General features: G+C 34.8%; 4 protein-coding genes across 11 annotated transcripts; 1 reads left to right on the top strand and 3 right to left on the bottom strand.

The window, feature by feature from the left end:
- Window positions 1-544: 544 nt before the first annotated feature.
- Nuf (rab11 family-interacting protein nuf) lies at window positions 545-20580 on the bottom strand. Of its 3 annotated transcripts, XM_076779851.1 has the most exons (11): window positions 19766-20578; window positions 17541-17642; window positions 17089-17463; window positions 12272-12346; window positions 9161-9199; window positions 8320-8437; window positions 1710-1874; window positions 1224-1593; window positions 999-1144; window positions 875-925; window positions 545-795 (listed from the first exon to the last, which is right to left on the bottom strand). In XM_076779851.1, exons 3-11 carry the CDS (start codon window positions 17325-17327, stop codon window positions 673-675), a joined length of 1326 nt encoding a protein of 441 aa, XP_076635966.1. In that variant the 5' UTR covers window positions 17328-17463; window positions 17541-17642; window positions 19766-20578; the 3' UTR covers window positions 545-672. The 3 variants fall into 3 exon arrangements, with proteins under 3 accessions (XP_076635966.1, XP_076635963.1, XP_076635965.1); XM_076779848.1 differs by having other exon boundaries at window positions 17089-17642; window positions 19766-20580; XM_076779850.1 differs by having other exon boundaries at window positions 17089-17642; window positions 19947-20580.
- Window positions 5369-8309, bottom strand: LOC143349025 (uncharacterized). Of its 2 annotated transcripts, XR_013080858.1 has the most exons (3): window positions 7573-8309; window positions 6005-6552; window positions 5369-5924 (listed from the first exon to the last, which is right to left on the bottom strand). XR_013080858.1 is itself a non-coding variant. In XM_076779871.1 (2 exons), exons 1-2 carry the CDS (start codon window positions 7945-7947, stop codon window positions 6523-6525), a joined length of 405 nt encoding a protein of 134 aa, XP_076635986.1. In that variant the 5' UTR covers window positions 7948-8309; the 3' UTR covers window positions 5369-6522. The 2 variants fall into 2 exon arrangements, 1 of the variants encoding a protein (XP_076635986.1); XM_076779871.1 differs by having other exon boundaries at window positions 5369-6552.
- Prpk (TP53 regulating kinase) lies at window positions 20130-25007 on the top strand. 5 transcript variants are annotated; one of them, XM_076779853.1, is made up of 5 exons: window positions 20163-20216; window positions 21473-21607; window positions 23140-23338; window positions 23398-23667; window positions 23748-25007. In XM_076779853.1, the coding sequence occupies exons 3-5, from the start codon at window positions 23152-23154 to the stop codon at window positions 23993-23995; spliced, it is 705 nt and encodes a 234-aa protein (XP_076635968.1). In that variant the 5' UTR covers window positions 20163-20216; window positions 21473-21607; window positions 23140-23151; the 3' UTR covers window positions 23996-25007. The 5 variants fall into 5 exon arrangements, with proteins under 5 accessions (XP_076635970.1, XP_076635968.1, XP_076635967.1 ...); XM_076779855.1 differs by lacking the exon at window positions 21473-21607 and having other exon boundaries at window positions 20130-20216; XM_076779852.1 differs by lacking the exons at window positions 20163-20216; window positions 21473-21607 and adding an exon at window positions 22318-22606.
- On the bottom strand, window positions 24723-25788 carry LOC143349026 (GEL complex subunit OPTI). Its single transcript, XM_076779872.1, has 4 exons — window positions 25535-25788; window positions 25346-25449; window positions 25086-25215; window positions 24723-25006 (listed from the first exon to the last, which is right to left on the bottom strand). Exons 1-4 carry the CDS (start codon window positions 25631-25633, stop codon window positions 24965-24967), a joined length of 375 nt encoding a protein of 124 aa, XP_076635987.1. The 5' UTR covers window positions 25634-25788; the 3' UTR covers window positions 24723-24964.
- Between the last annotated feature and the right edge of the window lie 202 nt (window positions 25789-25990).

Genomic DNA, 25990 nt, shown 5'->3' with positions numbered 1-25990 from the left:
AAACTAGAGGTAGTAAAATATAATTATTCAATTACTTTTTCTATGTCATTCAGTATAAATGTCTAAATGTACTGTAAACTATGGGGTGGAAGTATTAAGTATTAAATTTTGTAGGTACTTTCCATTACATCACAAGTTTCACGATACTGAATGCTGCTATACACCTTTTCTTTTGCTAAGAACCTTTAAATACTTTTCATTTACCTTCTCGCAAGGAAAAAGCATGATTTTATGCGTAATACAGTTCGTACGTATCATAGCGCATACATATCAAATTTCATTGAACGTTCGAAAATAGTTTTATACCATTTCTACAAAGGCAACATTGTAAGGCCCTGAATTCCAAAACTCGGACAATATGAAGCTTAAAATGACTTTTTAATTAAATTTCATGCATATTTACCTAGTTCCTGTTTACTCACTGCCTTTGTATAGAAAATGTATAGCTGAAGTAATAACAGTGGCAGTGAAAACATCAAATTAATTAATTGCAACATGTTTCTAAAATTTTAAGGTCACGTGGACGGAAATTCTTTCCCATATAGTATTTGTATAATAGTTTATGACAACATTGCTCGTATAAACCTATAAATAAAAGTTCCAACAAAGAATTGTAATGTACAACTGCCTTAAACAATTAACATTAAACTCAGTGACTATTTATGCAATAGTTCAGTGTGTTTGTTTCACTTCTAACAACTGAGGATAGTTTTCAACTATATTTAATAAGATTCCATCAATGTACGCCCTTAATTGCGTATTGACCTCTTGCTGCTCCTTTAAAGCTTGTTTCATCTGTAATAAATAATTTTAAATAACAGTATTACGGGCAATTTAATAACATACAATGTTACATACACAACACAATACATACTTCAGATATATTACAAAGATCACCATAATCCCCAGAAATCTGGCCATCCATCTATAACGAAATCCAAGGAATGATTTTTAGATTAACAATTACAATTGCTATTAAAGTAATGATCAGAACATACTTGATCTTGGTTCATGCCAGCTAATAATTCTACAGCGAGACTAGGTCCTTTTTCGGCGGTACTGTTACAGGGATTTAACATTAAAAGTTCACGGCCTGCCTGCAGAGCCGCTGCAGCTTGCAATTCGTCCCGTGATTCTTCTAGACCTTAAGACAGAAAGTGTGATACATTTTAACTCTATTACTATATGTATTGTTGGATGAAATGTATCGATTAGAAACATACTTTTATTACGAGCCTGCAGTTGTGCCACCTGTTGCATTAATTCTTCTATTCTTTGTTGATCCTCCACTCTCGTTGATAGTTCTTTTCTAGCAGCTTCCAGCAGATGATGAACTTCATTAGCTCGGCTTGTTGCTTGGCGTTCATTTTCACGTGCAACCTCTACTTCCCTTCTAACTTCTTCAAGATCATTTTCTAATCGACTTTTTTCTGTTTTTACTTTCTCAAGTTGCTCGCGTAACCTTACTATTTCCTCCCTCAGACTGGTTCCTTCTAACTCTATTGCTTGTAATTTTATGGCATAATTCTCTAATTGCAATTGTCGTTCTCGTTCTAAACGACTCGCCCATTCTCTATGTCTTCGTTGCTCCGCCTAGAATAACATTATTTAAATTATATTTAAACACTTCGTAAATAATAATAGTTCATTGTAAGAAACTTATGAAAGAGTAGTTGGATGCACTTATTTGAGCAGTTTATTAAACTTACTTGAAGCCTTTCTTCGGCTCTAGTTTCGGCATCTTTGGCAGCTTCTTCTAGCATTAATATTCTTGCCTGCAACGTAGCATTTTCCTGTTTTGCTCTTGCATATCGCTCCTCCCCGACTGATTGGGTATCCACTAAAGCATGCATTTGTTCCTGGATCATTTGAACCTAAAAAAATATTTTTAATTTTTTGATTACCGATTAAAGCAATTTGTTTAATATTATTTTTCATGGGACAACTAGATAAGACGGTGATTTGGATGCATTAAGAATGTATTTCGTATAAGATCTAACATGAAAGTATAAAGGAAATGTATTGGTGAAGAGTCAACTGTAGCTTTTTATTTAAAACCTCGCGCACGTACGTCTTCGCTTCCCGAGGTTTACATCAGCGACTCTCAACGTACGAAGTTCCATGAAGATTATGTTTCTACAATATTAATATTATACTTATTTCTCCACATAAAACTAGAAATTTAGTTATAATTATTTATTTATTATATTTGAAATGAAGTTCTAAATAGCAGTATTTTGTTTTAAACCTATTTCTTAGAAGTTTAAAATTAGCTCGTACCATATATTCAATGAGCACCGCTGTTTCCAACGGTAGTACAGCAAACATAAATACGCAGGTAAGTTGAATTTACTTTACTGTAAAAATCACGTTTGTGCTTTATATTATAGATATAACATTAAGTGTTTACTTCGTATTAATAATTTAACCAATTTACACGACAATAATCGCGAAACCGTTGGGCCTCGACACAAAAACAATCGGACGCACGACCATTGCAAAGGTAAAATTTGTATCATTTCGCACATGAAATTTTTAAAAATTCATTCCAACACTATATCTTTAATTCGTAATTCGTCATTCGAGTATGTGGAAATTACGTGTTCACTGGTGGGTGCTGGAATTATCTGCTCTCTCGTTATCGAATAAGTAAACAGTACACCAATTTTTAGGGATCGATAGTCGACTTTGTACTTTAAGTATTATATTTCGAAACAATAATGCTTGCTATATAATTATCATACCATTAACACTATATTCATTAATTTACATTAAAATCCGGTTAGAATAGCAACTTTATCATAAAGAAAAAATCGTCATAGATAATTCCACGAATCAGCAAATCTTACTTGCTCAGTAAGTCGTGGACCACGTCGACGAGGTAACCGACTAACGCGAGAAGACGGTGTCTGTCCAACGAATTGAAACTGGCCTTCCCATAAGTCATATTCGAGGCCGGCTCCGGGTCCAGGAGACGGCCCCTCCCCGGAAGTTATTCGATTATCGTGATCGGAATGTTCAATCGAATTCGAGTCTGTCTGCTCGTCGTATGTAATGTTCGAATCCATTCTGATTCGTGATTTGTCACGTCACGCCTGTAGCAGGTAGACTCATCATCCTCTTCGACTAATCCAATGTCGAGAATTATTCCGTTAGAACGACGTGCAAGCACGCCGGTTGTTGATCCATCCTCGTGCAGTCTGTCACTAACCTAACCTCAAAATTCCGTACGTACTAAGCAATCGCGAAATTGACTAATAAACGTGTGGATAATCCAAGATGCACGAACAGAGGGAGAGAGAGTCACAACACTACGCGCACTTCCGTTTCTTCGAGCATACTTCGAACATAATCGGTCGTCTCAATCGCCCACTGTAAGCTGGGAGTAGCCGCGAGGCTATTTGTGCACTCCATACTGCGTATCGACTAACTCTGACGAATCCACATACATACATATATCGCGTGTAGGTTATATCGAACTAATTACTTCACCACCCCTACGCATGCCTGGTAAATCCAATTAAAGAGCGCGGAAGAAGGTTTTCTCGCTACGACTAATTAACAAATTATATTTAGACAAATTCCCCTTTTACATATAAACATAATTTCGGACGTGCATTTAACACACAAATTACAGATGTCTTTGTCTTTCCATAAATATCGATATAAATTGAATTAACATAACAAAAATTGTGAGAACTTATTAATTTACACAAGTCTATACAAGGTGTTCGGTCATCCCTGGGAAAAATTTTAATGGAGGATTCTACAGGCCAAAATGAGACGAAAATCAAGAATACTAATTTGTCGATGGAGGCTTCGTTAAAAAGTTATTAACGTTTAAAGTTCCAATCGTATTGAATTTTTTTCTAGAAAATGGGTAGGATTTTGGGGTTAGGTCTATTGACCAAAAATGATTGTGATTGACCCCCGCATTCGAATTAATTTTTTCAGAACAATTTGCAAAATTTTTTCGTCGAATAATTTTGGCGCCAAATTAGATTTTCAGTAATGAATTTTTTTCTCGAAAATGCGTAGGATTTCGGGGGTATGTGTAATGACGAAAAATGATTGTAATCGACTTTTGCAACCGAATTAATTTTTTCAGAACGATTAGCAAAATTTTTTCGTCGAATAATTTTGGCGCCAAATTAGATTTTCAGTAATGAATTTATTTCTCGAAAAGGGGTGGGATTTCGGGGGTATATCTAATGACAAAAAATGATTGGAATAGACGCCTGCACGCGAACATATTTTTTTCAAAACGATTCGAAAACTTTTAATTTTCTCAAAAATGTCAAACCTATTCCAATTTTTTTCTCGAAAAGGGGTGAGATTTCGGGGGTATGTCTAATAACAAAAAATGATTGGAATAGACGCCTGCACGCGAACATATTTTTTTCAAAACGATTCGAAAACTTTTAATTTTGTCAAAAATGTCAAACCTATTCCAATTTTTTTCTCGAAAAGGGGTGGGATTTTGGGGGTATGTCTAATGACCAAAAATGATTGGAATAGACGCCTGCACGCGAACATTTTTTTTCAAAACGATTCGAAAACTTTTAATTTTGTCAAAAATGTCAAACCTATTCCAATTTTTTTCTCGAAAAGGGGTGGGATTTCGGGGGTATGTCTAATGACAAAAAATGATTGGAATAGACGCCTGCACGCGAACATATTTTTTTTAAAACGATTCGAAAACTTTTAATTTTGTCAAAAATGTCAAACCTATTCCAATTTATTTCTCGAAAAGGGGTGGGATTTCGGGGGTATGTCTAATGACAAAAAATGATTGGAATAGACGCCTGCACACGAACATATTTTTTTTGAAACGATTCGAAAACTTTTAATTTTGTCAAAAATGTCAAACCTATTCCAATTTTTTTCTCGAAAAGGGGTGGGATTTCGGGGGTATGTCTAATGACAAAAAATGATTGGAATAAACCCCTGTAATTAAATATAATTTTTTTAGTTTGACTTGAAATTTTTTAGTTTACTTTTTTAATAACTTTTTAATGAAGTCTCAGTCAAGGAATTGATATTCTTGATTTTCGTCTTATTTTGGCTTCTAGAAGCTCCCATTAAAATTTTTCTAATTACTAATAAGCAAATAGTAATGTTTATAAATATTATTTAATTATTACTAGTATTTGTAAGCTTGTAGTCAAGTAAATGGTGGTCACATCGAGTAGTTTGTTTGAAAATAGACTTCTGGGAAGATAATAGATAAAAATACCTATAACTCGAAATTTTTGCAACGTAAATGTGACTTATTAGAAATTAGAAAATATAGTTGAACTTAGAATTTCAGTTTTATGAATCATATAAGTACAATAAATTTAATACCGTATAATTTAAGACTGACGACTTCTCTCGATGAAATATGTGATATTATTCTCGTTGGAATCATTCATTGCTGGGTGGGGCAACTGATTCTGCAGCACTACTTATGACGTTACCCACTGTAGACATAAATTTCTTGAAGAAATTGAATCCCAGACAACCAATTGCAACGGAAACGACTAAAAAGTTGAGCAGAGGCCAACCTTGCCATCCCAAAAAACCATCGGATTGAGTTTTAACGCATGTCATGCTTTGTCTTTTTTACTCCAAATATTTATTTTATTTTTTTTAAGTGCACACGAATAATTTTATTCTTTGAAATTTGTATTGTAACTTGTCAACTTTATTAATTTTCACAGTGATCGTATTTTATATCGTATTCGGTTTACATTTGTTTCTGTAACGAAACGAATATATAGTGTGGCTTCTTTTTTTATTTATTTTATTTTGGCCTTCGGGTTACCGACGAATTATTAGGTTTAAGTATATTCTTAAACTAATATTTTTTATATGTTCTGTGCTCCGATTACAGTTTCGGAACATGAGAATTCTATCCTCTTCGTTAACAAGTATAACTGAATCTGTAATAAAAGTATCACTCTAGATAACACGTAATTCAATATACGTTAGATACAACGTTACGTCTTAATGAAACTGTTACCTTAATTTTGCGTAATCCATTCGATCATTCATAATTACGCAATTATCTCATTTGTGCCGTATCGTAATTAACGCTTCCTCTTACTTTCTCGATATTTTGAATTTATAATATCCTGATTAAGTAAACACGGATCGAATTAAATCTGTATAATATTAAACATTCTTTGATGTGCATTGCGTTCGATTTAAATGATTTCTATGTGGTTGTCGATCGAGTCACGGTTGTACCGGATACGTTAGTGGCGACATTGATTTTCTTTGACGACGAAAATTCTATAACACCTTCGTTCCTATTTCCGTCCGGTTTGCAAGTTCCATTATTATTAATCTCCGACGTGGAACTACGATCTTCGCATCCGTCGCAGAAAACGTAATGACTATTGTGCGCAGGAGTCCGGTCAGAAAATAGAATAAATTCTGCTGGATAATTCTGTATTGCGTCTCTTTTGCTCTTCGCGGTCTACAGGTTCAAAAAGACGACCTTTTTAGGATGTGGCTCGCTCAGGAAATCGCAGGAAATTAAAGTACTCTGTCCGCGCGATTATTACCCTGGACATGAGAAACGTTTCTACTCTTTATTTATTACTAAGCTTCTAAGCACGTTATGCATTCTAATACAGGGTGTTCGGCCAACCCTGGGAGAAATTTTAATGGGAGATTCTAGAGGCCAAAATAAGACGAAAATAAAGAATACTAATTTGTCGATGAAGGCTTCGTTAAATAGTTATTAACGTTTAAAGTTCCACCCGAACTGAATTTTTTTCTCGAAAGGGGGTAGGAATTCGGGGTACGTCTAATGACCAAAAATGATTGCAATTGGCCCTTTCAACTAAATATAATTTATTTTATTATTTTTATTTTCATTATTATTATTATTATTTTCACTCCCCTTATATATTTTTTGTCCCAGAAATAAATAATTCAACTTTCAAAACTTATTCTACTTGCATCAAGGATGACAAAATAAGGTTACAAGATCGCATATCAGGAAACTGTTTCTTTTCTTTGCGTTAAAGTTTCGTGAGAGCGTGTAAAAAGTTTGATTATAAGACAGATATTGCTCTTCCTTTCGCTTTTAAACAATGTTAAGCAGATTTATCTGATCGTTATTGTTTAATACCAACACAAAGGAAATGATAACAGTGCTCGTGTCTCCAACCTTGCCAGGCACTCTTGCGAAGCCCTCCATACGGTATTTATAGCTCGCAGGAGATTTCCAGATTTATCCGTGTGAATAAAGTAAACTCCGAAAGTATGTTCATTTATTTCTGGGACACTCTGTGGTGTGTTTCTAACACCTCGAATCCTTTCCTTTTACACGACCCGTGTCTAACAGTGGTGGGTCTAAAAGAGCTCAGAGGCGGGGGTTCTGAGAAAAGACCCTAAATTTCAAATCATTTTTGCTGAATACACATACATTTCGCATCCTTGACTGAACGAATAAACTCGCTCTAGATGCTCCAGCGCGTTAAAAGATAACAATGCAACAAGTGAAATATTAATCTGGGCCATATGTGCATAACGTGTCAGTAAACGTCAATTACGTAAGAAACAGAAGGTAGAATTTACCTGTGCGGGTTGCGTTAAGGTGGGCAGCCTAGCGTTTAATCTTCGTCGAGCATCGCGAGAGAGGGACCGATAAAAAACAATGCTAATGGCGGCCAGCACCAAAAGAATTAGCAAGATAATGCTGATCCAAGACGAACCTTTTGTCTCTTGCGGTACGTCGTTGCAATAGGGCGGCGAATAAAATCCATTATTTGGAGCATAATGCGCGTAAGGAGCATAGGGATTGAAGGGCGGATATGGCGGGGGTGGTGGATAATATGCGTATGGATGAGGATGTGGTGTATGTTGGTGGTGAAACTTAACGTTGTCTGTGTGGCTTTTGCTAGGTGATCCTGATTGCGGAGGAGACGGACAACGCGAATTTGCAGCACACATCTACGGTACTAACAATTTTTAAATCGTCTCCCCTCTGCCGCACATCGGGGTGAAAATGAACTTTTCGCGAACCAAATGATATTTTTCGGTATTTTTAGGACTGTAATTTAGATCTACAACAGTTCCAGACATTAGGTTAAATGTTGCGTCCACAAATTAATTTTCACACGAAAGACGTTCAAGGTACAGTTTGATATCGATATTGGAATCAACTTCAGACGTTTGGCAATTTACTAACATTTCTTTTTCAATAAAATGATCGTGAACATATTCGTAGCGAGAATCTTAGCAGCTGTTTTTATCACCAAATCTACGCCACTATTGATAATTATTCCTACGACTAATGACAATGGATATTAGAAATTGACTTACTCTATGGTTGAGATCAATGACATCATCCTCGAGGGAGACATCGCTGTACATATCGTCCGCGGGATCACAGTTCGAGCCCCTGCCAGAACTATTAAAACTGCCACTTCGATACAGTTGGCTGTAAAACCAATAAACGTTAACAATTATTGTTACCTATCTAAAAAATTTGTTTTTCATTTTTGGTAATTTTATTTGACGCCCTACAGAAAAGTTGTCTAATATTTTTTTGTAGGTACCTATGGGCTCTACTTCGGAAAAAAGTTTCGATACAGCACACTCACTATTGTAGGAGTTATTTACTTTCCGAGCAACTCGATACATACGATATGTATATTTAAGATATTCATAAAAGCATAAAAGGAAATAGGATGGGATGTGGAAGTGCGTGCGCAGGCAGCTTGTGCCCACGCTTTAGAAAGTCTGTCGTTTTGTGTTTCGCGAAAGGATCGACTTGGAAATTATCGGTTAAATAAGGACACCCCAAGATCCCTTTCTACGAATTACAAATTCTTCCGCGCTGAGTAAAATCACTGCTATTGTTAACCCGTGACATCAGCTCGCGAACTTGCGACGCAAGATAGAAGCTTCTCTTTTCAATTCTTTGCACTTCGAGAGAACAATTTCGATGCTCGTACGTACGTAGGAATAATTTTCAACTTTTTCTTTCGTTAATTTACACGGTAATAGTATTTTCCCGTATCCCCAGCCATGCACGGAAATTACTCAATTAAAACTGGTTTCGTGGTGAAATGAAACTGAAAAATAGTCTTGCGTAACGCTTTACGCATTACACTTTACCGTTACTGCTTATAAAATCAAACAATTCATGATTCATTCTTACCTTGCTAATGCATTGGAACTAAGTCTCTTCCTACCGGAACTGAAACACATAAATACGACCGTGAGAAATTCGCTGATGTATCGTTGCGTAATGAACATTTTTCTGCAACGAAATGACAGCGATAAAGTCAACCGTAGAATTATTTTTAATTTCTGCCTGCAAGTTTACAGCCAATGTGAACTTCATTCACCGAAGACACGAGTATTCCAAACTGGTGCCGAGCCAAATTTCAATTTCTATAAGTAAACCCAATAAACGAGGCCGATAAATGAAGGTCAACATTCGTTATAATATTACAGATAGAGCCAAGAAAATGCTATACACATGTAGCTATGAAAGAGTCTAACAACATTTGGCGAGGATACGATTTGCGTTTTAAATGATGCAGAGAATAATATACTGGGTGTTCTACGATATTGTCGCCAACAAATATATCGTAGGGTTAGAAAAGGTGGCTAGTTTATTTACAGGAAGTCGCTATTATGCCTCAGAAGCAGGAACAAACGCAAGTACAGTTAGCTAAACGCAATTGTTCGTACGCATTGAATATTATGTGCTAAATTCTTGTGACGTATTCGCCGATACTAGAACGGAAAGCATTGTATAAGCTATCTAATAATGTTCTTCGCACACTTTACACACAACGACTTCCTTTACATTGTACGGACAGGTTTAGACATCTACCCTCGTAAGAAGAAACTTAACGAGTTTCTTGTAGATAGCCGCGGATACCACCTTTCTTCGGAAATTAAACGCGTTTCTTATCTACCGCGGTCTATTAACGTGACGAGACGACTGTTATTTATCAAGCGGTTTCACGGCGGCAGCAGGTTTTTCACACGCCAACCTTTCGTCATTGTTCTGTCTTTCGGAACGGCGGGAATTTCTCGCGCAGCAAATTGAATCCACAGACATGACAAAATTAAGGTAAATGTACCAATAATTGACCTGAACAAAAAATGTCCCATTACCTCGCCGGTGTACTTTCTTTTCTTTTTCTTTACATTTTCCAAAGAATCGTGAACGTTCAACGACCGAAATGACTCTTGGGATCGACTTCATTTCTTTCAACAAGAAACTAACACTATAGTTTTTAACGTTTCTATACCAAATCGCGTACTATACCAATAATTATGTCCACCATTGTATGTACGTAGTTATCATTAGTGTGTCGCTTCTTTCTATAAAGTTATTTTTAAAAAAATAATATTATTAGTGTTATAAACACTTTTTAGATTAACTGTATGTAGATCGATACATTGTATTTGTTCACTGACACGTTCAATTTTTCGATTGCGTCGCTTAGGTGAGAGAATGACCTAATGCGTCTAACGGTTGAAGCAACGACCGTTCGACACGACAAAAGAGGCCAGTACAGCTACCGGAAATGAAATCATTCAACAATGTGACAATTTTAGAAAAACGGATTGTATCAAGTATCGAATGGAACTATTAAAATTTTCAATTACTTCCTATACAGGATGTTCGGCTACACATGGAAAAATTTTAATGGGAGATTCTAGAGGCCAAAATAAGACGAAAATCAAGAATACTAATTTGTTGATGGAGGCTTCGTAAAAAAGTTCTTAACAATTAAATTCAAAAATTTCAAAACGTTCTGGAAAAATTATTTTCGGTTGCGAGGGTCAATTATAATCATTTTTGGTCATTAGACATACCCCCGAAATCCTACGCACTTTCGAGAAAAAAATTCGAGAAGGTGTGAAATTTTTCGACAAAATTAAAAAATTTCAAAATGTTCTAAAAAAATTATATTTAGTTACAGGGGTCAATTACAATCATTTTTGGTCATTAGACATACCCTCGAAATCCTAACCATTTTCGAGGAAAAAATTCCTTACCGAAAATCTAAAGTGAGGCCAGAAATGTCTGCCCAAATTTTCATGCGAATCTTTAAAACGTCATAATTTCTGAACGGATTGGACGATTTTGATGTTCAAAAAGCCAAACGCCGCGTATTTTAGTGTAGAATATGTAGCAATTATAAAAATATTCGAAAAGTTGTTCCTTGACCTCGTAATTTTAGAAAAACCCCATAAAAATGGTCCAATTTTCAAACAGCCATAACTCCTATAATAGTGAATATATTTCAATGAAACTTTTTTCTCAAGTAGAGCCCATAGGTACCTACAAAAAAGTATTAAACAATTTTTCTGTAGGGCGTCAAATAAAATGACCAAAAATGAAAAACAAATTTTTAAGAAAAATCGACAGGGGGTAGGTGCCTAAATTTTTCGGCGAAAACAAAATTTTTCAAATCGTTCTGAAAAAATTATTTTCAGTTGCGGGGGTCAATTACAACCATTTTTGGTGAATAAACATACCCCCGAAATCCTACCCACTTTCGAGAAAAAAAATTCTGTACGGGCGGAACTTTAAACGTTAATAACTTTTTAACGAAACCTCTATCAACAAATTAGTATTCTTTATTTTCATCTTATTTTGGCCTCTAGAATCCCCCATTAAAATTGTTTCCTGAGATGGCCCAACCCCCTGTATATATAATATACAATATACATATGTCAATTGCAATAATACCTTCCTTTCTTATAAGTCGGAAACCAGAAATGTTTATCAGTCAATAAACTAAATATCTATTCGTATATCGATTAACACACAATTGATATAATTCTTCCTTTCCTCGAAAGTCCTTTTACTTTGATTGTTTCATATATTAACAAATTATCGAGAGAGAAATCGATATAAAGTTTTCGAAACACCGTCATTTTGCTCGTATAAATGAATCATGTATATTACATCATAGAATATATTAATCCTATTATACTCCATTCAGTTATTTATTCCAGTTTATAAAGTTACATGTAACTTTCCCTTAATAGCGAGGTTTTGCTCCAAGACAGGTTTCGAACAAAATAGTACTAAATAAAATCATTTAGGTTCGTGCGTGAGAATAAATAAACGAAAGGTACAATCTTAACGATCAAATCAAAACCAGTTTTACGTTTCGACATACTAATCAGTAATGTTTATGTACCTACAGGTATGTGTATAATATACGATGATTTTAAGTGAAGTTAACGTTTATTCTTTCGTACGTAGACTTGCTTCCGTATAAAAATGAAAACTTACCACGGTGGTGTTCTTCTAAGTGACGTCCGTAACCAAGAGTGCCTGCCTATCGTTGAATTAGGACTTCTAGGATTCCTGTTACGCAAAACCAATAAAACGGAAGAGTGAGTAGATTCCTCGAAACCTCGTGATACTCGTGTATAGTATTTACGAGTTTATTTATTATATTAATTCAATTAATATTGAATTTTTAAGAAATTTCGTCAATGCCTTTGCGAGACCACAAAAAATGTAATTGTAAAATTTTCATAATAGACCTATTAACTGCTACACTAACTTTCTTTGCGAAGGTTTATCCTCGACCAAAGAAAAGAACAGCGAATCAAGAGTAAACAAGAATAACATAATGCGAAACTTACTTATTTTTGATAATGAGACCTTAACTAATATATTTGCAAGGATTTTCCGATTAAAATAAGACCAAACACGATATTTTGGTATTTAACACGATCTTATGCTCTATTAAAAATAGGCTAAAAACAAATTATATCATGTTTGGTCTTATTTTAATCAGAAAACTCTCACAAATACATTGGTGAAAGTTTCACTAAGAAAAAAAGAAAACTAAAAAAGTTTCATTTTTGCATTATGCACTTATGTATTAGCTCGACGTTGAGTTTCCGGGTGTCAACGAGAGCCCTCTCTCGCAAACTGCAAACAGCTGCGTATAAGCGATAGAGGTTCTCACTTACGATACGTCGGTAAGTAGAGTTTCTCATGCTGAGTGAGAACCACTATCCCATGCACGCAGCTGTACGCAGATTGTTATTTGTTTGAATTATTTTATAGTTAACGTTAGCGTTAAAAAACGACATAACTCATGGGGTAGCCTAATACAACGACATAAGTGGGAGATAATTATATGTATATGTATGAATTCGTAGAACTCGAGGATACAGTTTCCAATATTTAATAAACTTGAATTCTTAATGTATAGTTTGTTCCTACAACTTATTTTCACTGGAATAATTGTTACAAGATGCCACGACGATAACGTAAAATGAAAGAAAGTAATCCCGATGTGTGTTTAATTTGTAAAGTAAGAATTACCTCTGTATGGACTTTGACAGTTTGAGGAGATGATCGTGTGCTCCAGGAAGCAACAAATGAGGCTCATGCTTTATAAGAAAAATGCGAGAGATTAGTGCGGAAAGATGCGGAAGATACGATGCTCAATTTTATTTTCTCTTTTCTCGTGAAAGTTTTTCTATTCATCAACCTAGCGGAGCATTAATTTAAATCGTGGGAATAGATCTACCTTGAATTATATTAATACGTAATGTGTGAGAAAACAGCATATTATTGTACATTTCGAAGAAATATGAAATGCATCGCGAAATTGGGACCTCAACAACTCTTTGTTTTGACGTCCCAAAGAAAAATATTTAAACAGCACTGTTTTTTCTTCCTCCGAAAAAATGATATTTTTGGCACTTGCATTGTTTTCTACAAAGACGCTTAATAAATCTTAAATAGCAAAAATTTATCTTTAATACCGAAAGTGTAATCAAGAAATCTTAAAAAAGTTTCTAAATCTTAGATTGCTAATCTAAACTGAGACTTGTTAAGTCTTGATTGCAATGTTCTTGATTAAATATTTTTTTTTATAGACTGAGAATTAAAAATCCTCATACTCAATTGTGTTATTTTTGATTTCAGTCTCATTTTGGCTTGTAGAATTACTCCCCAGTAGGATTACCACTATTTAGGATTGTAATATCAAAGATCCAATATACCTACGTACTGAACGCTAACAGGCGTTTATACTACACAGTTAACCGATCGACTGAACGCTTATAGACGTTGTTCGCAGTCAAAGGGTTAATGCCTCTACGACTTACTTTACATCGCACTCGTTTTTCATACGAGGAATAAAATAGTGCGCACTAAACACTCAGTTCGACTGCGTTTAACGCCAAATATATCAAACTTATAAAAAATACAACTAAAATAGAAATGAAGTATAAATAAAATGATTTTATAATTTACGATATAAGAATCGTAAAAAGCTCATTGTAAGAAACAATGTCTTAGTGTGGTTACAGAAGAAAGAGTTTCATAAAAAAATAATTGAAATAAAATGAAAAAGAAATGGCAACTTCGACATAAGATAAATCGACCTCATATCCAAAATTAAAAGTTTTCGAATCGTTTTGAAAAAAATATGTTCGTGTGCAGGCGTCTATTCCAATCGTTTTTGGTCATTAGACATACCCCCGAAATCCTACCCTTTTTCGAGAAAAAAATTGGAATAGGTTTGACATTTTTGACAAAATTAAAAGTTTTCGAATCGTTTTGAAAAAAATATGTTCGCGTGCAGGCGTCTATTTCAATCATTTTTTGTCATTAGACATACCCCCGAAATCCCACCCCCCTTCGAGAAATAAATTGGAATAGGTTTGACATTTTTGACAAAATTAAAAGTTTTCGAATCGTTTTGAAAAAAATATGTTCGCGTGCAGGCGTCTATTCCAATCATTTTTTGTCATTAGACATACCCCCGAAATCCCACCCCCTTTCGAGAAATAAATTGGAATAGGTTTGACATTTTTGACAAAATTAAAAGTTTTCGAATCGTTTTGAAAAAAATATGTTCGCGTGCAGGCGTCTATTCCAATCATTTTTTGTCATTAGACATACCCCCGAAATCCCACCCCTTTTCGAGAAAAAAATTAGAATAGGTTTGACATTTTTGAGAAAATTAAAAGTTTTCGAATCGTTTTGAAAAAAATATGTTCGCGTGCAGGCGTCTATTCCAATCATTTTTTGTCATTAGACATACCCCCGAAATCCCACCCCTTTTCGAGAAAAAAATTAGAATAGGTTTGACATTTTTGAGAAAATTAAAAGTTTTCGAATCGTTTTGAAAAAAATATGCTCGCGTGCAGGCGTCTATTCCAATCATTTTTTGTCATTAGACATACCCCCGAAATCCCACCCCTTTTCGAGAAATAAATTGGAATAGGTTTGACATTTTTGACAAAATTAAAAGTTTTCGAATCGTTTTGAAAAAAATATGTTCGCGTGCAGGCGTCTATTCCAATCATTTTTTGTCATTAGACATACCCCCGAAATCCTACCCCTTTTCGAGAAAAAAATTGGAATAGGTTTGACATTTTTGAGAAAATTAAAAGTTTTCGAATCGTTTTGAAAAAAATATGCTCGCGTGCAGGCGTCTATTCCAATCATTTTTTGTCATTAGACATACCCCCGAAATCCTACCCCTTTTCGAGAAATAAATTGGAATAGGTTTGACATTTTTGAGAAAATTAAAAGTTTTCGAATCGTTTTGAAAAAAATATGTTCGCGTGCAGGCGTCTATTCCAATCATTTTTTGTCATTAGACATACCCCCGAAATCCCACCCCTTTTCGAGAAAAAAATTGGAATAGGTTTGACATTTTTGAGAAAATTAAAAGTTTTCGAATCGTTTTGAAAAAAATATGCTCGCGTGCAGGCGTCTATTCCAATCATTTTTTGTCATTAGACATACCCCCGAAATCCTACCCCTTTTCGAGAAATAAATTGGAATAGGTTTGACATTTTTGAGAAAATTAAAAGTTTTCGAATCGTTTTGAAAAAAATATGTTCGCGTGCAGGCGTCTATTCCAATCATTTTTTGTCATTAGACATACCCCCGAAATCCCACCCCTTTTCGAGAAAAAAATTGGAATAGGTTTGACATTTTTGAGAAAATTAAAAGTTTTCGAATCGTTTTGAAAAAAATATGCTCGCGTGCAGGCGTCTATTCCAATCATTTTTTGTCATTAGACATACCCCCGAAATCCCACCCCTTTTCGAGAAAAAAATTGGAATAGGTTTGACATTTTTGAGAAAATTAAAAGTTTTCGAATCGTTTTAAAAAAAATATGCTCGCGTGCAGGCGTCTATTCCAATCATTTTTTGTCATTAGACATACCCCCGAAATCCCACCCCTTTTCGAGAAAAAAATTGGAATAGGTTTGACATTTTTGAGAAAATTAAAAGTTTTCGAATCGTTTTAAAAAAAATATGTTCGCGTGCAGGCGTCTATTCCAATTATTTTTTGTCATTAGACATACCCCCGAAATCCCACCCCTTTTCGAGAAAAAAATTGGAATAGGTTTGACATTTTTGACAAAATTAAAAGTTTTCGAATCGTTTTGAAAAAAATATGTTCGTGTGCAGGCGTCTATTCCAATCGTTTTTTGTCATTAGACATACCCCCGAAATCCCACCCCTTTTCGAGAAAAAAATTCAGTACGAGCGGAACTTGAAACGTTAATAACTTTGTAACGAAGCCTCCATCATTATTTTAGCCTCTATAATGCCCCATTAAAATTTTTCCCATGGTTGGCCAAACACCCTGTATAATGATTGAGACACGATCGAACAAACGTAACCTAAATTCATTCGTGGTGAAAATACACGATTGTTGCAATGCTGCAGAGATATTTAATACGCGTATCATTTTGGTTGGCTACGCCTTCTTTGGACGTACAGCACTAATTCGATACATATCAAGTATTCATATGCGCATTAAACGTTCGGTGGAAACTGGCTCTACATCTAAAAATATACATGTATCCAGAAAAGATAATCGTGCAATAAAAGCGCGAACACGCATGTAGTTAGGAGAGAACAATTACTTAACCGTTACGCATTCGTAGTTGACGATCAAGGCACCCTCTATTGATCACGCCGGAAACTCGAATCCGCTCGAAGTTGAAAATATTCGCGCGCAAATTATCGCGGTTCCCATGAGTCGTACCGATACTGTGATGCGAAAAAACCGATCGATAAACTGGTGCACATATATAGAAATGGCAACGAACTTACCTAAGAGAATTGGTGCCGGTGGGTGAAGGCGCAGAACTACTACCACCCGGTGAATCCACTCCGTCATCGGCGTCACCTTCGACAGATCCAAAGGCTTCGTAGCTCTCTTCTTCGTCGTGACTTCTGACGGCCTTAACGTCGCAGGATGAAGCGGTAGCATCGACGTGTTCAGGACTTGCGGAATAATGCCCGGAGTCTTGGAGATTCGGATTGACCAGATTATGCAGATCGACCGACATAGAAAGCGAGGGCGGACCGCTTTCGCTCCATTCGATAGCGCCAGGAGCTCCGTTTACGCGAGTTCCACCCTCGTCCTCCGCACGATATGATTGGCGGGCACTCGGTAAGATGGCGTCACCATCACGAGCTACGTCACTGTCGGACACGACGACACGCGATGTAGCCACGCTGTTAGCGGTTGAGACATTTACGCCAGGCGAACGGGAGCTTACCATCCTTCGTTATCGGCCAGATTGGAGCCTAAGCTCGACACGACTTGGAGGGCCGACGAACGTCCAAACTCTTTCGATCATGCACAGCTACACTGGTCGTTACTGAAAAACATTCTCTAATGAGTCAGAGTTCAGAAGCGTTGAAAGAAGAAAGAACAGAAAAGAGGTGTAACACGATCACCGTTTTGTAACATTAATACTTATGACAGTCATGAATGATTTCTATTCGTACGAGCAAACCATACTCTACGAACTGTTTATTACGATCTTTTGTGTATGCTGTTTAATGAATATGCAACGTTGCACGGTTGAGTCGGAGAAAAGCGTGAGAACCGGCTGCAGAAGTCATGGTACACTGAGTCAGACTTTAGCAATATGAGAAAACTCGAAGCAACGACTTTATTACGTTTCTATCTTCATCGCGCATAGAAATATCGAAATATTATAAAGTTTCATGCAGAAAATGAAAATTATGTTCGCGTCCCATGTTAAATTCTCCAGACTCGTGAAAGAAATGTATGTCAGACAACTGTGACAAATGTACATATGCGCGTACAACAGGAGAATGACTGATCGAGGACAGTAAAACGAGACATAACCATAGAATTGCAATGTAGGCACTGAGTCACCTGCATGGTGGATGTTCAAAACTCAGAAACAATTATCGAACATGCAAAATGCTCTTACGCAATAAATAAAACAGTACTTTAATCAATATCCATAATATGTTCAAAGTGATAAATAGCTATTATATGTATCTAAATATACCTTGTATATGTCACGAATTCGATCGATTTTCATACACGTGTAAATCGAACTTGTCAAATTCACAGTGAACGAAGCCATATTAATTAAGACAGACGAGAAGATAATCGTCCAAGTAAACATCCATTCGATAAATGTGTATTCTTATAACCGCGTTATTATAAACATTGCCATTTGAAATACAGCCAAAACGCAATTTTTCTTCATATAGTATCCACCCACTGATCTACATATACAGGATGTTCGGTCACCCCTGGGAAAAATTCTAATGGGAGTTTCTAGAGTCCAAAATAAGACGAAAATCAAGAATACTAATTTGTTGATGGAGGCTTCGTTAAAAAGTTTCGCCCGTAAGTACTGTATTTATTTTCACAAGTTTTAAAAGTTATGGAATAAATTCACTATTTTGACGTCAGCAATATGTCTATTTACGTTTCAAAGAACGTATCTACCGTGTAAAAAGAGCTCCGCGTATATTCGTGTTAATCACTCTCCGCTATTTCAGTATTTCCTCGTTACGTTGATAATGAAGATGCGTTATGCACACGTGCTGTGTCGGATCTATCATGCGACCATTTACATATACATATTTTAACTAAAAAATAAGTAATTTTATCGTTTTAGCCATATTACGAATTTTCCATAGTTTCCCGTTGTATGTGTTGCTATAATAGATTTTTATTTTTTTTTCTTCCTTTTTTTCGTATTATGTAAATGAATAGATGAATCATAGTTTAAATACAAAGATCTTTATTATCATTATTACGACTAGTTATGAGAATTACCTATAAGATAGACAGCGTTTCGAGTTCCAGGTACATACGTACTTGTCACTCCGAACGGAATGCGTAGATGTGTTCGAATCGCAGGGAGATTCCAGTACGCTATTTAGAGCAAGCTCGAAAGTGTAGACGAAGAATATATTTAACGCTCAAGAGCGTATAACACTTTAACCTTAATTATGATGACACGAGAATACACTAGCTTCGTCATTATTCCAACTTACGAACGTAATGTGGCCTTAGAAATTTGCTTAGCTAAGAAATACCTATTTCAACGCGATTGAAATAAACGTTCAACATTTTACAATCCCGAGAATCGTCTTGGTATAATATGTTGCACATACATAAAATCTAACTTAAAACGTCAATTACATTATTAAAAGTGAACGAAACATAACGCAAATATCACATTTTCGTATTCGTTAAACAGTTACTTTAAATATTACACTTAAACGTACGTTTATTACAAATATATACCGAAGAGATGAAATTAAAGTTTTACAATGAAAAGATCAATTAATTACAGATTCTATCGAGTTTAGTATAATTCGTTGCAGGAATCTATCTTATGTTCCTCGCTGACTGTCCGACGTAATTTTCATAAAATATTTCTAAGGTGATAGTTTGAGGAAAAAAGAGCAAGACGTTCCTTGCATTGCTGGCCGAACGTTGACTCACCTTGAACCGAACGATAGGTAATTCCACAGAAATGCAACGAAATTATGCTCGTCGATATAGGAAGAGAGCAAGTTCTTCCACTTGGAGTAATCGGTCACAATCGAGTGAACAGGTTAATCACAGACGGTCGAACAAGGAACGTATAGAGCGTGAAAAAAGGAAAAATCCGAGGTAGATGCACCTTTCTAGCTGTCACCTAAGGTAAACACCTGTGTACACCAAGCCACGACCAGGTAGTTGGACGCTCACAGAAAACCGTCACGATAAAAGTGTCCCTGTCGCGAACAGGTACGTCCGCGGAAACATGTTATCGAAATAAACGGCACCGAATTTAAGGCACAGATGCGTAGACGCAATCGTGCTATGGCAATCGCGAGCGGACTAAACGAAAGCACAACCGAATCGTAACGCGAAAACGAACGAAACGATCAACCGAGAGGAGCCATGACAGGTACGCATGCGCAACAAAATAGGAATGCCGTGAATACACCAACGTTTACTACACCTACATACGAACACAACTAAACATCACGGTCGTACCCGCAGGTACGAGAAAGCACCAGTGTCTCTCAATCTACGGAGTATTTGTTTATTCAAATCGATTAAAAAGTACGCATTTTTTCTAAAATTTTCTTCGTCCATTGATTCTTTGACCAATTTGTAAATAAACCTGAGTTTCGGTTCGCGCAAGGACTGCATCTTAAATACAGTAAACTGTGAGACATAATTATTCTGATAAATTCTAACTATGTAGTTCCGAAAAACGCTTATGATTATTATATCTTTGTTAAAAATATTCATTTTTGTATATTTTTACGGCGTGGCAGCACTCTCGGAACTTTTCTTGTAAACCTCTTTGTAAACCAATTCTTGCATTTGCATCCTGAGCAGCATTCTTCTATCAGCCGGCAATGTTCTTATATGGGGTAAAAGACTCATAAGGAAATAGTAATTATCATCGAAACGGTTGCCTTCTAAAGGATCTACTGTAAGACCAATGCCAGTATCATGGTCACCCATCAATACTTGTTCAGGGGAGATGTTTTGCAACATCATTTCATTTTCCGTCAGGTTGTCGGAGACACTCTGAAATTCGAGATGGTCGAAATTCTCTTCAGGTTCTTGTTTCACGTCTATGTGATTGATATTTTCGATTTTCAATCCATTGTCGTTACTTATCGACAGTAGGTGATTCGGAATTGTATTTCGATCGTCCGCATTTCTATTTGTTACCGACAAACCATTCTGCAACAGTATTCCATCACTTTCACCCTCACTGTGCATTCGATCATCTTGACAAGAATTACTTCGTTCCCAAATTGGAGGACGAGGTAACATTTGTTCTTTTAAAAACTGTAAACTTTTGAAATGTATCCATACCGGCCTATTTCGATGAAATTTACTTTTACGGTAAACTTGGTCCTTTTTTAATTCTGCTCGAAAAGTATCTCGTAAACCTTTCCATTTTGCTTTTAATACCGGTTCTGAAAAAATATGAAAACAATTTTGTTCAATTAAATAAATTCAATTTAGTATTTCAGCGATTTTTTGCCACATCTTATTGCACGCAATTTCTTTTAAATTGATTAAAATATACACATATACCTAAATCTAGATTACATTTTACACCGTATAATCTATAATGTCTAGAAAATGCATTCAAAAGTCAATAGAAACTATTTGTAAATTTAGTAACAAATGTTACAGGGGGTAAAAGTAATTCGCAGAAACAATAGTCGACGTTTATCGACTGTGTTCAAGCGCATGCGTTTTTATCTAAACTCAACTTGTAGTCGCGATTTAAACCTTCTTGTGGGGCAATACTATAAATAGGAACAAATCGTAAGTTATCAGTTTCTCTTAAAATACAATTTTGCATGACTGTTATGTTTTTAAATCAGATTGAGCACTTCGATTCATAAAAAGTATACATCGTTCGATAACAAGACATCATGAAAAAGTGAGGTTAACTAGATCGCTATTTATATGCGCGAATACAGTACACTCGATTGAAAAGAAATCTGATCGCACTGTTACAGTGCCGCAATATTTGAAAATACAATATCTTCGGAGAAGGAATACCAACCACTTGACTCGAGTCTCATACACCTTTTCTATGCACACCTGTTCTCAAATAGTGCAGCCAGATTTTTTTATCAACCGAGTGTCCACAATATTATGATTCTGAAAATGAATAGTCTTTACACTTTCATCAAATACTTACATCTTTTCCGTATAATAATCAAAGAAAATCATATAAAAATGTTCTACAATAATGAGAATGATCTTTTACATAGTTTATATTATAATGATATGCAAATTATTGAACAAGTACATATTTTTTATATATAGAAATAGACGATTTTCTCAATATAGAAATATTATATACAAACGAAGTAATTATTTTATTACAATAACGATAGTGACAATCCACATTTAGGATGATTGTTTTCTTTTAAAGACAGGATAAAAAATGTTGGTTGTACGAGTAATCGCGAAAAAGCGCGCGCGAATTACATACATGATAAACGGTTTTATCAATGCACCTACTAGGCAACTTGAATATCGATGCAATCTCCATCCAAACGGAGTTCGTCACCTCGCGATTATGATAAGAGATATGCCTTTGGTTCCAAAGCGCTGGTCGCTTATAAACTTCAGCGATTAGCCGATTCGCGTCCATCTTCACTTCGTCCTTCATATCTACCGGTTAAACAAATGAATGCTTTTTCTAATAATAACAAGACAAGAAACACAGTATTAGCTTGTCAATCCGATGGGAACAAAGTACGGGCGAATACTAGCGCTGGGATAGCGATTATCGCGCAGGACGCTCTCGGGTAACGATCGATTCGCGTTTCGCCCTCATCTTGCCCTTACTAGCGCGAGCAACTTCATCTTTCCTTTCTCACAACTGATATCGTACCGTTCGCGTATAGATTATGCATCTGCAGGAACGCTTAAAAAATGTTTTCTTCGTGAAAACCGTTGTATTAATCGCTCCATAACCTTCAAATCAGACTATAATACATCTTGGTTAGATATGAGCGATATTTTAAATGCAGCGATCATGGTTATTTTAGAGGTTCTGGGTTAGGTTATTAGCTTGTGATAACATTAATATTTCGTTGCTGTCAATTTCTAAAAATATTAATATTAAAATAAAATTATAAAAGAAATCGATCTTGTATGTATATGTATGTATAACCTAAACGTATTCTAATAGCGATAGAAAAGCAGTTTATATTCTGTTATTATTGTATTTGTATGGTTCTTACTTCGATTGCTATTTTTCCACATATACGTAAATATATTAATTGAAATTATGATAGATGATTGCAAAATTTATATTTTGGAAAACGTATATATTTCAGATATTAAGCATCATGCATGGATTCGAATTAATAGCTCAAGGTGCCGAAGCTCGCGTATATAAAGGTGTTTATTTAGGAAAGCCAACATTAATAAAAGAGCGATTTGAAAAGAAATACAGACACATAGATCTAGATATTCGTCTGACAAAAGATCGAATAAAGGCCGAATGTCGCGCTATTGTTCGCGCTAAAACCGCAGGTAAAATAACACATTATGATACTTTAGTCTCGTATGTTTATATTCACGTTTCCTTTAAGGGGTAGTAACACCAGCTATATACTTGGTACATTTAGAACGACGATGCATTTATATGGAATATATAGAGCACGCGGTAATATTAAAAGACTTTATAGAGAAAAAGATTTCAAAAGACATAAATATTGAACAATTATCGAAGTTTGTAGCACGAGGATTAGGTACGTCCATTGCTAAATTGCATTCCAAAAATATAATTCATGGAGATTTAACTACTTCGAATGTACTTTTAAAAAATATTAGCGAAGAACTAAACATTGAAAAATACGACGGTACGCAGCCATTATGTTCGATTATTACAATTTACGTTACATTGATAGTTAATAATATTTTATTTTTCCTTTGTTTGTAGCTGTAAACGATTTCGTTATGATAGATTTTGGATTAGCTCGTTTAGAGTCGAGTGTAGAAGATAAAGCAGTTGACTTGTACGTCCTAGAACGGTCATTGCACAGCGCACATTCGAAAGTACCATTACTATTTTCAGAAATATTTAATATTTATCAGAAACATTACGCAAATAAGAAACAATGTAAAGAAATTGTTTCCAAATATAAGGAAGTACAGGCACGAGGGCGTAAACGATTAATGGTTGGATGATTCCGATATTTTTACGAATGTATTAAACACATTTTATTAACATATTTTTAATAACATATACATGTAAATATACTTAAATAAATCTCTGTGTAAAACTTGAGCGGTGCTATTTTATTCATTGTTAACCATTTTAACACCCAATATAAATTGCTTTTCCTTCTTTTAAGAGTTATTTTTGTTTAATAATGTAACAATTCTTTAAAAATCGTTAATCATATAATATAAAACTGTACTATTTATTATTTTGATAAAAAATTAAATAAACAAATATTATGGAAATGAACTATATATAAATTTACATGGTACATAAAATTTATTTTCTATATAACTGTAGTGTGCCTGCATTCGTCTGATGGTCCTGTTTCTCGCTAAACATCTCAATAATTAAATAGGGAAAAATATTGAGCATAAAAATTTCATAAATGTGAACACAATATTAAATCTGGCCAAACATTGAGCAATTTTACTATTCTATGTTCGTGTATATTAATTATTTGTATATGTATATAATCCAATTTGGTATATACTATATGTAACCTGTTAGAGCAATATTTTACAGCATTTACTTAATATAACTAATTTTCTACCAACACAATTACATATATAGAATATTAAAGTAATTCATAATTAAAGTTTTTAAAAAAAATTGTCCATAGTGGCAAATAATCGATCTTTAAAATATAATACATAAGGTTCTGCACAGATAAATAACTTTTAAATGGATAAATATTTCTTATATAACAATGTTTAACTACATATAACAAATTATGCAAGTAAACATTTTACAAATTGAATATTACATTTCATGTTTATTAAATACGCTCCACATTTGAAATGCAAGTAATCGTTTTCCACAAAAATGTTTAGAATGTAATTTCCAAGTATGTATAAAGCACTTGATCTGTAAAAATTATCATATGCATGTATGTTTTTATCAGTCAAGTCACCATTGGCATATGATAAAAATGATCAGTCAAAATGCAGTCCTGTATATATAATGATCCAAGTTACCTGCGAATAATAATTTTATCATAATACCTATAATAAATAGAACATTTTGATCCGATAATATTAAAACATTTCAAGTTACCAAAAAACCAGCAAACGAAGTCATAAAACCTTCCTTAGTTAACTCCCATACACCGCCAAATTCCTCTTCGTCAATTTGTTGAAAGTTGCTAAAGTACAGGTACGTAACACCCGCATTAACTAATACAAAACTGAAATATCAAATATAACTTCCTTACACAATTAAATTTCTAATACAAGTTTAAAATGTATAATTACATCTTCAGAAATTGTATAGTGATTAATATATTTAAGCGTAAAAGTACTACACCTGGAACTTACAGTAATAGAGCTATAAAACCTTTCAAAGGTATAAGGCCCCATCCTATACCGACTATAATTCCAATTGCTTGTCTAGCCCAATATATAACGTCAAGGAATTCCTCCTGTAATGATAAAAGATAACTTATTTACAGACGAAACCATGAAAATTAATAGAAATTTAATTAATTAAAGTGTGGTTATGTTTACTTTATCCGGCCATTCGGAGTTCGCTGTTATCGCACGTGTCCAAACGCTTAATTCACATTTACCACCGTTTCCGATCTTTTCAGATTTTGAACGCGACATTTCTACGCCTCCTCAACTTAACAACAGGAATTGTACAATAAAATTCATTAACATTTCCTACGTGAAAGGTACACACACACTTTATTCCCTTCAATCTAATCTTTCACTACAATACTTCTCCCAACTCTTGAATTATGGAAATGTGCCAGAATCCAGATTCCATACAATTTTACACGCACGCGCACTAAATTTTTAAATTTTAGATATTCGACGATACTTGACTTATTTTAATCAACAATAAATAAAACAATAAATAACAATAAATAAAAATATTATCGATAAAAACATGTTCACGAACGTATTAATTTTATTATTGTATGTAGCATATTATATGCCATTAATCAATTTCTAATGTAA

This window comes from Colletes latitarsis, chromosome 12 (genome assembly GCF_051014445.1).
Source record: "Colletes latitarsis isolate SP2378_abdomen chromosome 12, iyColLati1, whole genome shotgun sequence".
NCBI lineage: Eukaryota > Metazoa > Arthropoda > Insecta > Hymenoptera > Colletidae > Colletes > Colletes latitarsis.
The sequence above is the reverse complement of the archived record's forward strand: the minus strand, read 5'-3'. Positions and strand labels throughout refer to the sequence as shown.

What these genes read in the sequence shown, in the direction of transcription:
- LOC143349025 (XM_076779871.1), bottom strand. Translation starts at nt 7,947, where the DNA reads ATGTGTGCTGCAAATTCGCGTTGTCCGTCTCCTCCGCAATCAGGATCA. An exon ending in CCTTAACGCAACCCGCACAG is followed by an intron (nt 6,553 to 7,572) that starts GTAAATTCTACC and finishes TCTCATGTCCAG; the next exon opens with GGTAATAATCGCGCGGACAG.
- Nuf (XM_076779848.1), bottom strand. Translation starts at nt 17,543, where the DNA reads ATGGTAAGCTCCCGTTCGCCTGGCGTAAATGTCTCAACCGCTAACAGC. An exon ending in AGTTCCAATGCATTAGCAAG is followed by an intron (nt 8,438 to 9,160) that starts GTAAGAATGAAT and finishes TTGGTTTTACAG; the next exon opens with CCAACTGTATCGAAGTGGCA. An exon ending in ACTGCAGGCTCGTAATAAAA is followed by an intron (nt 1,145 to 1,223) that starts GTATGTTTCTAA and finishes TTCTGTCTTAAG; the next exon opens with GTCTAGAAGAATCACGGGAC.
- Prpk (XM_076779852.1), top strand. Translation starts at nt 22,334, where the DNA reads ATGCAATCTCCATCCAAACGGAGTTCGTCACCTCGCGATTATGATAAG. An exon ending in TCGCGCAGGACGCTCTCGGG is followed by an intron (nt 22,607 to 23,139) that starts TAACGATCGATT and finishes TATATATTTCAG; the next exon opens with ATATTAAGCATCATGCATGG. An exon ending in AAACATTGAAAAATACGACG is followed by an intron (nt 23,668 to 23,747) that starts GTACGCAGCCAT and finishes CTTTGTTTGTAG; the next exon opens with CTGTAAACGATTTCGTTATG.
- LOC143349026 (XM_076779872.1), bottom strand. Translation starts at nt 25,633, where the DNA reads ATGTCGCGTTCAAAATCTGAAAAGATCGGAAACGGTGGTAAATGTGAA. An exon ending in ACTCCGAATGGCCGGATAAA is followed by an intron (nt 25,450 to 25,534) that starts GTAAACATAACC and finishes TTATCATTACAG; the next exon opens with GAGGAATTCCTTGACGTTAT. An exon ending in CTTCGTTTGCTGGTTTTTTG is followed by an intron (nt 25,007 to 25,085) that starts GTAACTTGAAAT and finishes TATTATTCGCAG; the next exon opens with GTAACTTGGATCATTATATA.